Source organism: Pongo abelii, chromosome 4 (assembly GCF_028885655.2).
Source record: "Pongo abelii isolate AG06213 chromosome 4, NHGRI_mPonAbe1-v2.0_pri, whole genome shotgun sequence".
NCBI lineage: Eukaryota > Metazoa > Chordata > Mammalia > Primates > Hominidae > Pongo > Pongo abelii.
The window spans coordinates 142,698,865-142,712,360 of record NC_071989.2 but is presented as its reverse complement, the minus strand read 5'-3'; the positions used below and the strand labels follow the sequence as shown (position 1 = coordinate 142,712,360).

At 40.8% G+C, this 13,496-nt stretch overlaps 1 protein-coding gene across 38 annotated transcripts in view; it reads left to right on the top strand.

The window, feature by feature from the left end:
• The window catches only part of LOC100462342 (cyclin-dependent kinase-like 3), a 144,775-nt gene that overhangs the window by 21,125 nt on the left and 110,154 nt on the right, over positions 1 to 13,496 (top strand). For 26 of the 38 annotated variants that reach the window (XR_008525742.2, XR_010140025.1, XM_054556532.2 and 23 more), the window contains one exon: positions 6,633 to 6,811. The exons of 6 other annotated variants lie outside the window; for them this stretch is intronic. Coding sequence is in view for 23 of the 32 variants with exons in the window: in XM_054556532.2 (XP_054412507.2) it covers positions 6,633 to 6,811 (179 nt within the window). In the remaining 9 variants the exon portion in view is untranslated. Of the gene's footprint in view, positions 1 to 6,632; positions 6,812 to 9,367; positions 10,556 to 13,496 lie in introns of those variants that run through there. 6 more of the 38 variants (XM_054556546.2, XM_063724259.1, XM_063724260.1 and 3 more) reach the window with 3 other exon arrangements.

Sequence of the window (13,496 nt, the reverse complement as noted above, 5' to 3'; positions counted from 1 at the left end):
GGCGTGAGCCACCACGCCCGGCTCCTTCTTTTTTCAAAACACTTTTTGTGGAGGTGGGGTCTCCCTATGTTGCCCAGGTTAGTCTTGAACTCCTGGGCTTAAGTGATCCTCCCACCTCAGCCTCCCAAAGTGCAAAAATTACAGGTGCGAGCCACCGCATTTGGACTTCATTCTTTTTTGTTGCTGAATAATATTCCATTGTATGGCTAGACCACATTTTGTTTATCCATTCACATTTGATGGAATTGTTTCTAAATTTTGGCTATTATGAATAATACTGCTATGTACAGCCTTTGTGTGGACATACGTTTTAAATTCTCTTGGATAGATGCCTGGCAGAATTTCTGGGTCACATGGTTAGGGTTAGTTATGTTTTTTTAAAGGAAACTGCCAAACTTTTTTCCAAAGTGGCTGTATCATTTTATTTTATTTTATTTATTTATTTTTTTTGAGACGGAGTCTTGCTCTGTCGCCCAGACTGGAGTGCAGTGGCGCGATCTTGGCTCACTGCAAGCTCTGCCTCCCGGGTTCATGCCATTCTCCTGCCTCAGCCTCCCGAGTAGCTGGGACTACAGGCGCCTGCCACCACGCCCGGCTAATTTTTTGTATTTTTAGCAGAGAGGGGGTTTCACTGCGTTAGCCAGGATGGTCTCGATTTCCTGACCTCGTGATCCACCTGCCTTGGCCTCCCAAAGTGCTGGGATTACACGCATGAGCCACTGCGCCCAGCCGTGGCTGTATCATTTTAAATCCCCACCAGCAATGGGTTTCTTTCTTTTTTTTTTCACATCCTTTCCAACATTTGTTATTATCTTTTTTATTGTAGTTATTCTAGTGGATATGAAGTGATACCTTTTTTTTTCCTTGAGGAGTAAACTGTCTTTAATCACAGATGACATAAATCATCTACATAAAAATTCCTATGGAATGTACAACAAAGTTAATAGAACTAATAAGTTTATGAAAGTTGTGGGATACAAGATCAATATGGCAAAGTCAATTGTATTTTCATATATTAATGACAAACAATCTGAAATTTAAAAATACCACTTATAGTAGCACCAAAGAATATAAAATATTTTAGGAATATTGAGGAAAATCTGACAAAAGGTATACAAGACTTATGCACTGAAAACTACTAAACATTGATGAGAATATTAAAGAAGACCTAAACAAATGGAGAGAGAGAATTGTTTTTATTGGAGGTCTCAATGATGGAAGACCAAAGAGGATGTCATCAAAACATAGAATTTTAAACGTTGGAACTCAGAGAGTGCTTGGTTTTCAAGAATAAGAAAATTCTAAATGTAGTCATGGTGTTAGTTTCTAAAAAGAGAGAATGGGCCGGGTTTGGTGGTTCATGCCTGTAATCTACCCAGCACTTTGGGAGGCCGAGGCAGGAGGATTGCTTGAGCCCAGGAGTTTGAGACCCGCCTGAGCAACATAGTGAGACTTTGTCTCTACAAAAAAAATTTTTAAATGTGCTGGGTGTGTGGTGGCTCATGCCTGTGGTCCCAGCTATTCTGGAGGGTGAGGTGGGAGGATTGCTTGAACCCAGAGGTCAAGGCTGCAGTGAGCCATGATCACATCACTGCACTCTAGCCTGGGTGACAGAGCAAGAAACTATCTCAAAAAAAAAAAAAAAAAAAAAGTGAGACTGTCAGGGTATTAAGTGGGTGGATCTGTAGATCTTCCTGCCCCATGTTTAGAACACTGAGGGGAGGTCAAATGGGTGTGTAGTGGGCAGAGTGTGTGTGAAATGATATATATATATATTTTTTTGAGACAGAGTCTCACTCTGTCACCCAGGCTGGAGTGCGGTGGCATAATCCTGGCTCACTGGCGCCTTGACCTTCTGGGCTCAAGCCATCCTCCGACCTCTGTCTCCGGAGTAGCTGGGACTACAGGTGCCTGCCATCATGCTGGGCTAATGTTTTATTTTTTTATTTTTAGTAGTGCCAAGGTCTCACCATGTTGCCCAGGCTTGTCTGAAGCTCCTGAGCTCAAGTGATGTTCCTGCCTCCGTTTTCCAAAGTGCTGGGATTATAGGCATGAGCTATCTTGCCCAGCCTGAAGTGGTATTTTTTTTTTTTTTTGAGACGGAGTCTCGCTCTGTCGAGAGGCTGGAGTGCAGTGGCACGATCTCAGCTCACTGCAACCTCTGCCTCCTGCGTTCAAGCAATTCTCCTGCCTCAGCCTCCTGAGTAGCTGGGACTACAGGCACATGCCACCATGTCCAGCTAATTTTTGTGTTTTTAGTAGAGACGGAGTTTCACCATGTTGGCCAGGATGGTCTTGATCTCCTGACCTCATGATCCACCTGCCTCGGCCTTCCAAAGTGCTGGGATTACAGGCATGAGTCACCGCGCCCGGCTCCTGAAGCGGTATCTTAATGTGCTTTTTAATGTCTATTTTTGTTCACATTATATCCTTAGGTCTTGGAATAGTGCCTGGCATATAGTAGGCCCTCAATTAAAATTCTGGTAGTTAAAAAGAATTTATATATTTTGACACATGGCAACTTTAAAGTGGATCAATTAGAAAGGCTTACCCTAAATTAATTTTTTGGCTATTTATGGAGGGAGACTAAGTCAAAACAAGAGCCAGTCTCAAAGATTTATGGTAGTAAGTTGTATAAACAAGGAAAGATCCCAGATTTCTGTCACTGAGACATTTCTACTTGTGCTGTGATGCTTTATAGGTGATGAGTATGTGCTTCTATAATTCACTTGATAAAATTTTTAAATGCCTTCTTTGTTCTAGGCACTGTACTGAGCACGGGATATTAATTGAACAAGACAGTTGTGCATATTGCCCTCACAGAGCTTATGGTTTAATGGGGGTTTCAGACAAGTAAACAGACAATTAACAGTACTGCATGACAGATGCTATGAAGGGGGAAGTGCAGATTGATGTGAACATATAGAAGGAGCATCTAATACTAACATATAAGCTGAGTCCTGAGGAAATAGCTGGCTTGGCCAGGCAGTTGGAGCAGCATCAACAAATGCATAGAGATTAGACAAACCCTGGCAAATCGGGAAACTAATATTCTATAGGCTAGGGAAAGGAGGTTAATAGGGTAAGTAGGGGCCGAATCTCACAAGGCCTTATAAGCCATTTTAGGGAGTTCAAAATTTATCCTGCAGGATGAGGAATCCTTGAAGCAAAGGAGTGACATGATCAGGCTAGGCACGGTGGCTCACGCCTGTAATCCCAGCACTTTGGGAGGCCCAGGCGGGCAGATCCCAAGGTCGAGAGATCGAGACCATCCTGGCCAACATGGCGAAACCCCATCTCTACTAAAAGTACAAAAATTAGCTGGGCATGGTGGCGCGTGCCTGTAGTCCTGTAGTCCTAGCTACTCAGGAGACTGAGGCAGGAGAATAGCTTGAACCCGGGAGCCGGAGGTTTCAGTGAGTGGAGATCGCGCCACTGCACTCCAGCCTGGTGACAAAGCGAGACTCTGTCTCAAAAAAAAAAAAAAAAAAAAAGTGACATGATGACACATCTGATTTTAAAATAGTACTATGACTTCATTGTGGAGACTGAATTGGAGAGCACGAATGTGAATTCAGGGAGACCAGTTGATAGACTTGTGTATTAATTTTGTGAGACAGCTGAGGAGACCTGAACTAGGAAGAGCAGTAGATAGGTTAAGGGAGTGTGGGGAGGGAGAAAAATGCCCTTGGTTTCTGGCTTGCATTATGGAGTAAGTGGTGGTTCCATTCACTGGAATAGAAGATTGTTGAGAACTAGTAGGTTTGGGGGAGAAGAAGATGCGTTTAGTTTTAGATTTGCTGAATTTAAAGGGCCTGTACTTAGTTTTGTGGGATTTATTGTGGACTTTTCACTTCTTGTGGAAACCAGGAGAAATATCTGTTAGACATAGAAATGTTGAAATTATCAGTAGTATATGGACAGTTACTAAAGCTATAAGAATAGATGAATCATATACAAAAATCAACTAAAAATAAATTAAAGATTTAATTGTAAGATCTGAAATTGTAAAACTACTAGAAGAAAACATGGGAAAAGTTCTATGACATTGGATCTGGGCAATGATTTTTTGGATATGAACCCAAAAGCACAGGCAACAGAAGCAAACATAGACAAATGGGATTACATTAAACAAAAAAACTTCTGCATATCCAAGGAAACAATAGAAGAAGAGAGAACCCACAGAATTAGAGAAAATACTTGCAAACCATACATCTAATAAGAGGTTAATATCTAGAATATATAAGGAACTCAAATAAATCAATAGTAAGAAAACAAATAACCTGATTAAAAATTGGGCAAAGGACCAGGTACAGTGGCTGTTGCCTGTAATCCCAGCACTTTGGGAGGCCAAGGTGGGAGGATAGCTTTAGTCCAGGAGTTCAAGACCAGACCAGGCAACATGGCAAAACCATGTGTCTTTAAAAAAATTAATAAATAAAAAATGGGCAAAGGAGGCTGGGTGCAGTGGCTCACACATGTAATCCCAGCATTTTGGGAGGCTGAGGCAGGTGAATCACTTGAGGTCAGGAGTTTGAGACTAGCCTGGACAACCTGGTGAAACCCCATCTCCACTAAAAATACAAAAATTAGCCGGGTGTGGTGGCGTGTCCCTGTAATCCTAGCTACTCAGGAGGCTGAGGCAGGAGAATTTCTTGAATCCAGGAGTCAGAGGTTGCAGTGAGCCGAGATCGTGCCACTGCACTCTCGCCTGGGCAACAGAGCAAGACTGTGTCTCAAAAAAAAAAAAAAAAAAAAATCAACCTAAGTGTCCATTAAGGATGAATGCATAAAGAAAATGCAGTATGTATACACAATGGAGCACTATTCAGCCATAAAAATAGAAGGAAATCCTGTCATTTGTGATGATGTGGATAAACCTGGAGGATGTTATGGTAAGTGAAATAAGTCATACAGAGGACAAATACCTCATGATCTCAGTTACATACAGAATCTATAAAAGTGCAACTCATAGAAGTAGAGAGTAGAATGGTAGTTACCAGGGGCTAGAGTGGGGGTGGTTGGGGAGATGTTGGTCAAGGGATACGAAAATTCAGTTAGAAAGAAGGAATAAGTTCAAGAGATCTGTTATACAAAATGGTAACTAGTTAATAACAATGATTGTATTCTTGAAAATTGCTGAGTAGAATTTAAGTGTTCTCACTACAAAATAAGTATGTGAGGTAATGTTAATTAGCTTGATTTAGCTAATTTTACAATGTATACATATTTTAAAACAACATGTACATAATATATACAGTTTTAATTTATCAATTAAAATTAACAGTGTTAAAAAATAATTCAGGCCGGGTGTGGTGGTTCACACCTATAATAATCCTAGCACTTTGGAAGGCTGAGGCAGGAAGATCGCTTGAGCCCAGCACTCATGATCAGCCTGAGCAACATAACCAGACCCTGTCTCTACAAAAAAAATTTTTATTAGCCAGTGGTCCTAATACTGTAGGCTGTAGGACTACAGGCATGCACTTGTAGTCCTAGCTACTCAGGAGGTTGAGGTGGTAGGATTGTCTCAGGTGCTAGGCTCCTTGCTTGAGCCCAGGAGTTTGAGGCTGCAGTGAGCTTTGATTGTGCCTTTGTACTCTGGTCTGGGCAATGGAGCAAGACCCTATCTCTTTAAAAAATAATTTCTTAAAAAGAGTTGATCAGATTGAGATGGAGCAGCCAGTAGGTGGGGAGAAGCCCAAGAGTGCTGTCCCTATAACCAAGTGACAAAAGTGGCTCCCCCACCCCACAAAAAAGAGAGTACGTGAGATTGACCAGGAAACTTGATCCATATGAAGAGAGGAAAGCCTAAGACAAGGACCCTATGTTTTAGGAACAGACAGAGAAAGAGGAGCTGCCAGGTAGATAGGAGGAGATTGGGAACATTTTAGGTCTCAGAAACCAGGAATGGAGGAATAGTTGGCGTTTTTTTAATGCTATGAAATCAAGTACGTTATGGGTGGAGAGGTGGCTATTGGATGTAGGAAAAATGTAGATGGCTTTGGCTAGAGAAGTTTAATGCAATGTAGGAACAAAAGAGAAGGTTACATTATCTTGAGTGACTGGGTCAGAAAGTGAAGACTATGAGTACAGATAATGTCTCAAGAGGTTTAGCTGTGAAGGACATGAAAGGGCAGGAACTGGAGTGAGACATAGGGTTAAAGGAAAGTAAAATTTCAATAAGTTATTTTTCTTTCTTTCTTTTTTCTTTTCTTCTTTTTTTTTCTTTTTTTTCTTTTTTTAGAGACAGGGTCTCACTCTGTTACCCAGGCCGGTCTCAAACTCCTGGCCTCAAGTGATCCTCCTGCCTTGGCCTCCCAAAGTACTAGGTTTACATGCATGAGCCACCACTCCCAGCCTCATTAAGTTCTTTTGGTTTTTCTTACAGGAATGTTATTTGCCTTTTTAGTATTATGTCTGTTTTCTTAGCTTCATTTTATTTTGAGGTGATGGATGGGGCAAGAATTGAAAACATATAACTATATTTGCATTGTGTAATTAATCCTTTGCATGTGGTAAGGAAATAGCTTTACTATCTTAATTAGCTAGATTTTCTCAGTATAATTTTTGAGAGATTCTGGATAATGAAATCTCATTTTAATGTATTTTGTATTCTGTTTGTTTTTTAGATCATTCATCGAGATATAAAACCTGAGAATATTTTAGTATCCCAGTCAGGAATTACTAAGCTCTGTGATTTTGGTTTTGCACGAGCACTAGCAGCTCCTGGGGACATTTATACGGACTATGTGGCCACACGCTGGTATAGAGCTCCAGAATTAGTATTAAAAGATACTTCTTATGGAAAGTATGTATATTTTGGGATCCTGTCAGCCTTTCCTAGGTATCTCTTTTTTTGTTTGTTTTTTGAGACGGAGTGTTGCTCTGTCACCCAGGCTGGAGCGCAGTGGTGCAATCTCGGCTCACTGCAACCTCCACCTCCCAGGTTCAAGCAATTCTCCTGTTTCAGCCTCCCAAGTAGCTGGGACTACAGGTGCACACCACCACTCCTGGCTAATTTTTGTATTTTTAGTAGAGACGGGGTTTCACAATATCGGTCAGGCTGGTTTCAAACTCCTGACCTCAGGTGATCTACCCACCTCGGCCTCCCAAAGTGCTAGTTTTACAGGCGTAAGTCACTGCGCCTAGCCTCCTAGGTATCTCTTTTATCGCTTGGTATGTGCTTGTATATCTGTCACCCCTAATACTGACACATTCTGCCCTCTGCATCTAGGTTGGGGCTAAGAAGAGGGACATCTTTAAAGGTAACATAACAGATCCTTTAGGTACCTGCATTGCTGGCTACTACTACTGCTATGCTCACTCAGCTCTCACAGGTTGAATGGACACAGCTCCAGAAGACCTACGCAGACATCCCTCAGAGTGTATCTATATTTGCTTTAAGCTGTGCCATGCCCTTGGCAGAGCTCCCTCTTCTGTTTATCTTTAACCTCTACGTTCTGCAAAGATTTGAAATCATTTACCTTACTCTGCTAGTGTTGCAGTAGGAACTGCCGAGTTTCCCATTTCCTGGAAAAATGGTACCCTCTTTGTGAAGACTGGCAAATAATTTTAAATTGTACTGTTTTAGGTGCAAAATTTAGCCAGGCGTGGTGGCGTGCACCTGTAGTCCCAGCTACTCAGGAGGCTGAAACAGGAGAATTACTTCAAAAGTAGCATGATCTTGGTCTAACATAAAACAGCAGCCTAAAATATAAATAATCAATCGTGAGCATAAAGAGATAAAAGTATGTAATTTAATACCTGATTTAATAGAATACATGGAGGAGGAGAATTCTCATGTGCTTTTCCTAGAAATTATTATTGTGTTATTATAATAATATGTAATATTAATGAGTACTTACGTTCTGCCAGAAACTGTTCTAAATGCTTTATATACATCAAATAATTTAATCCTTACAACAACCCTATGATGAAGTTGCTACTATTAGCATTCTCATTTTAAACAGTAGAACACTAAGACACAGAGGTAAAGTAATTTGCCTGAAGTCGCATAGCTGCTTAATAGCAGAACTGAACCAGGATTCTAACCCAGGTGGTCTGGATTCACAATCCATTCCCCTGGGTACCTTTTCAACTGTACCTACCGTTGATACCCTGTACAGACTGTCTCTGTACCTCAATTACTTCATCTGTAAAATGGAAATAATAATAGGACTCACTCATAGGTTTGTGGTGAGGATTAAATGATTTGATATATGCTCAATAAATATTATCTACTCTTACTCAAAGTCCTCAAAAATTTTTTCTTTATTTCTTTTTTGCCTCTGGACATAATGTAGCCTGCATAAGATCTCTCTGTCTCAGTTTTACCCTCTTTTGATGATGTAGCTTAAATTCCTTTTCTGATATACTCCCTAGCCCCCCAATCCTATTCGACATCTTTTAGTACATTATCTGTAAATTTTGTGTCAGTTAATATTTAACATGGGCTAGTTCTTTCTCTAGCTCTTTTTTTTTAACCTCCCACTAAAAGTTAAGTTCCTTGAGGACAGGCATAATCTCTTGTATTCTGCATAACCAAACTTGGTGCCTGGCCCACAGTAAGGTTGGATTCTAGGAGACTTCACATTGTGTTTGAAACAAATTTGCTAGTGAGTCCATTTTGAAAACTTTTTTATTGTAAAAGAAAACACAGACGCAGAATATCTCACATAACAAATAGATAGCTCCACCACCTGATCAAAAAATAGGATTTTGCCCGCCACTCCAGAAAACCCTTTGTGTGCCCTACTGCAGTTGTAACATGCTCCCTTCCCTACAAAGCAACCACGATACTGATTTTTATTGTAATCATTTCCTTGCATTTTTTAAAATAATAAAGACAGGTCTCACTATGTTGCCCAGGCTGTCTCGAACTTCTGCCCTCAAGCAGTCCTCTTGCCTCAGCCTCCCAAAGTGCTGAGATTACAGGTGTGAGCCACCAGGCCTGGCCATTTCCTTGCATTTTAAAGATAGTTTTATCACCCAAATGTGCATCCATTTAGTTTAATCTAGCCTTTTTTGAGATATGATTCATATATCATACAAGTCACCCATTTAAAATGTACAATTAAGTGGTTTACAGTATATTCACAGAGTTGTACAACCATAACCATAGTCAATTTTAGAACATATTTATCACCCCAAAATGAAACCCTGTACCCATTGTAACTCTCCATTTCCTCCCAACCCTTCCAGGCCTAGATAAACTCCTATCTGCTTTCATTTGCTATGGATTTGCCTATTCTGGACATTTCATATAAGTAGAATTATATAATATATGGTCCTTTGGGACTAGCTTTTTTCATTTAACATAGCATGTATTAGTACTTCATTTCTTTTTTTTTCTTTTTTTTAGCAGAGATGGGGTTTTGCCATTTGGTCTTGAACTCCCAACCTCAAGCGATCTGCTCGCCTCGGCCTCTCAAAATGCTGGGATTACAGGCATGGGCCACCGTGCCCAGCCAGCACTTTATTCCTTTTTATGGCTGAATAATATTCCACTGAATGGATAGAGCTCTTTTTATTTACTTATTCATCAACTGATGGACATTTGGGTTATTTTTACTTTTTAGCTATTATGGGTAATGCTGCTATGGGTGTTTGTGTACTTGTTTTTGTATGGACATATGTTTTCATTTCTTTTGGGTATGTACTTAGGAGTTAGAATTGTGGGTCATATGGTAACTCTATGTTTAGTCTTTGAAGAACTGCCAGACTGTATTCCAAAGTGTTTGTACCATTTTACATTCCCACTAGCTGAGTGTGAGGGTTTCAGTGTCTCCATGTCTTTGCTAGCACTTACCATTATGTTATTTTGTTTAATAGCCATCCTAGCCTTTTTTTTTTAAAGTAAACTTTATTTTGGGATAATTTTAGATTTACAGAAAAGTTGCAAAGATAGTATAGTTTCCCCATAGTCCTCACCCAGTTTCTGTTTACCCTTATATTATCATATTTCGTTACTATGGAAGTTTAACTTTATCATCTCTTTTAAATTTATTACTTGAATACTTTTATAAATGGACATTTCCCCTTATTTGGTTACCTAATGGTATAGTTCATATAGAGAAACTGGGTAAATGCTTGATTTATTTATCAATTTTAAAGATGAATTGGCTCCAACAGGTGACTTCCAAAAGCAACTAATTAATTTTTTTAGAAATATCATTATGAACTCATGGACTTAAACATATTTAATGGGTTTCAATGCATTGCAATTATCGGGGCAAAAAGATAATACCTTTTCCCGGCTGGGCGTGGTGGCTCATGCCTGTAATCCCAGCACTTTGGGAGGCCAAGGTGGGCGGATCACCTGAGGTCAGGAGTTCAAGACTAGCCTGACCAACATGGAGAAACCCCATCTCTACTAAAAATACAAAAATAGCTGGGTGTGGTGATGCATGCCTGTAATCCCAGCTACTCGAGAGACTGAGGCAGGAAAAACGCTTGAACCTGGGAGGCGGAGGTTGCGGTGAGCTGAGATCGCGCCACAGCACCCCAGCCTGGGCAACAAGAGCGAAACTCCGTCTCAAAAATAAAAAAAAAGGTAATACCTTTTCCCTACCTGTAACAAGAGTCACAGCCAATACCCTTATAACAAAAGATAGGTTAGCAAGAGAAAAGCATGACAAATTTAACAAAGTTCTATGTGACATGGAAGCCTTCATAAATGAAAACCCAAAGACCCAGGGAGAATACTGTCTGATTTTATGCTGTTTGCTGAAAGGAGTGGATAGGTGTAGAGAAACATGATTGGGCAAAAGGAGTATGATCTAATGGTAATAAAGCCAGCAAGGCCTGTTTGTTCAGATTCTTCTTGGCCTCTCTGTTTTGCATTCCTTCCTTCCAGATATGGGCAGGACCTCTCTGGAATGAAGGTCTTATGACTTACTTTCAAGGGAGGTGGATCAGAGAGTGACCATTCTATGTTTTATGGCTTGCTTTGGGGAAGAGGAATTCTAATCGCTCTGGAGGTGGGCAGGCGGAAGAGGAATCCTGGTTTCTGTGATACACCTTGGGGGAGAAGGGAGAGCCGGAGAAGGTCAGAGAGATTTTGTTTCTGAGGCCCTTCTAATCTTCTTCAGTTCAAAGTATGTATCATGCCAAAGCACCATACTTTCGGGTATCATAGTCTAAGCCTGGACGCAATTATTGTTATTATTGAAGTTCAAAATCAATGGGTGCTGTCAGGCCTCTGAGCCCAACCTAAGCCATCATATCCCCTGTGACCTGCACGTATACATCCAGATGGCCTAAAGTAATTGAAGAATCACTAAAGAAGTGAAAATGGCCTGTTCCTGCCTTAACTGATGACATTACCTTGTGAAATTCCTTCTCCTGGCTCATCCTGGCTCAAAAGCTCCCCCACTGAGCACCTTGTGTCCCCTGCCCTTGCCCGCCAGAGAACAACCGCCTTTGACTGTAATTTTCCACTACCTACCCAAATCCTGTAAAACAGCCCCACCTCTATCTGCCTTCGCTGACTCTCCTTTCAGACTCAGCCCGCCTGTACCCAGGTGAAATAAACAGCCTTGTTGCTCACACAAAGCCTGTTGGGTGGTCTCTTCACACGGACATGAGTGAAAGGTGCCTTTTCAAGGTGGCTTCCCAAGTCCTTTTAACAGGACCTAGTATGTAGTCTCTGATACTTTCCTTGTGACCTGACTGACAAGATAGCAGTCCAGGCTCATTTTTTACATGTTTTTTCCTCAGACCTGGTATCAGCCATATTATGTCTTTTTTAAAAACAGCATTATTGAGATATTTTTATATAATACAATTCATCCATCTGAAGTAAATTTCAGTGGTTTTTAGTGTATTCACAGATATGTACTACCATCACCACAGTCAATTTTCATCACCTCAGTAAAAACCCCATACCCTTTATCTATGACACCCCTACACCTCTGCACTCCCTCCCTAACCCTAAGCAATCACTACTCTCTTCTCTATCTTTATAGATTTTTATTTATTTTATTTTTTTTGAGACAGTCTCTCTCTGTCGCCCAGGCTGGAGTGCAGTGGCATGATCTCGGCTTACTGCAACATCTGCCTTCCAGGTTCAAGCAGTTCTCCTGCCTCAGCCTCCTGAGTAGCTGTGACTACAGGCGCATGGCACCACACCCGGCTAATTTTTTTTGTATTTTTGTAGAGATGGGGTTTCACCATGTTGGTCAGGCTGGTCTCGAACTCCTGACCTCGTGATCAACCTGCCTCGGCCTCTCAAAGTACTGAGATTACAGATGCGAGCCACTGCACCCAGCCTATGGCTGGCTTTTTTATTTTGTAGAGACAGGGTCTCGATATGTTGACTAGGCTGATTTTGAATTCCTGGGCTTAAGCGATCCTCCCGCCTCAGCCTCCCAAAGTATTAGGATGATAGGTGTGAGCCACCACGCTGAAGCCTGACTTTTTTATTCTAGCTACTCTAATGGGTGTGTAGTGGTATCCCATTGTGGGTTTGATTCACATTTCCCTAATGTCTAATGAGGTTGAATGTCTTTTTTTTGTGTGTGTGTGCTTATTGGCCATTTGTATATTGTCCTTGGAGAAATGTCTGTTCAGATCCTTTGCCTATTTTTAAAATGAGTTGTCTTTTTATTATTGAGTTGTAAGAATTTTCTGCATATCCTAGATACAAATTCCTTATCAGATATGTGATTTACAAATATGTTCTTCCATTTTATGGGTTCTGTCTTCACTTTATTGATTCTGTCTTTTGATTTTCAAATGTTTTTAACTTTGAGAAGTCCAATTTATCTGTTTCTTTTGTTGCCTATGCTTTTGGTATCATATTTCAAAATTGTTTGCCAAATCCAGGGTTATGAAGATTTACAGTTACATTTTTTTCTAAGAGTTATGACTTTAGCTCTTACATTTAAGTCTGATCCATTTGAGTTAATTTTTGTATATGCTATAAGGTAAGAGTCCAAGTTCATTCTTTTGCATTTGGCTATCCAGTTGTTGTCCCAGCACCATTTGTTGAAAATATTGTTCTTTCCCCATTATGGTGTTGGGCCCTTTTTGAAATTCAGTTGACTATAGATATAAGTGTAACTGCTCAAGGGGTTCACCTTGCCCACTGCCTAGACAGAGCCGATTCATCAAGATGGGAATTGCAATAGAGATAGAATAACTCACGCAGAGCCGGCTGTGCAGGAGACTGGAGTTTTATTATTACTCAAATCAGTCTCCTTGGGCATTCAGGGAGCAGAGTTTTTAAGGACAACTTGGTGGGTAGAGGGAGGCCAGTGAGCTGGGAGTTCTGATTGGTCAGGTTTGAAATCACAGGGCGTGGAAGCTGTCTTCTTGCACTGAATCAGTTCCTGGGTCGGAGGTGGCCATGAGATCAGATGAGCCAGTTTAGCAATCTGGGTGGTGCCAGCTGATCCATCAAGTGCAGGGTTTGCAAAATATCTCAAGCACTGATCTTAGGAGCAGTTTATGAAGGGTCAGAATCTTGTAGTCTTCAGCTACATGACTCCTAA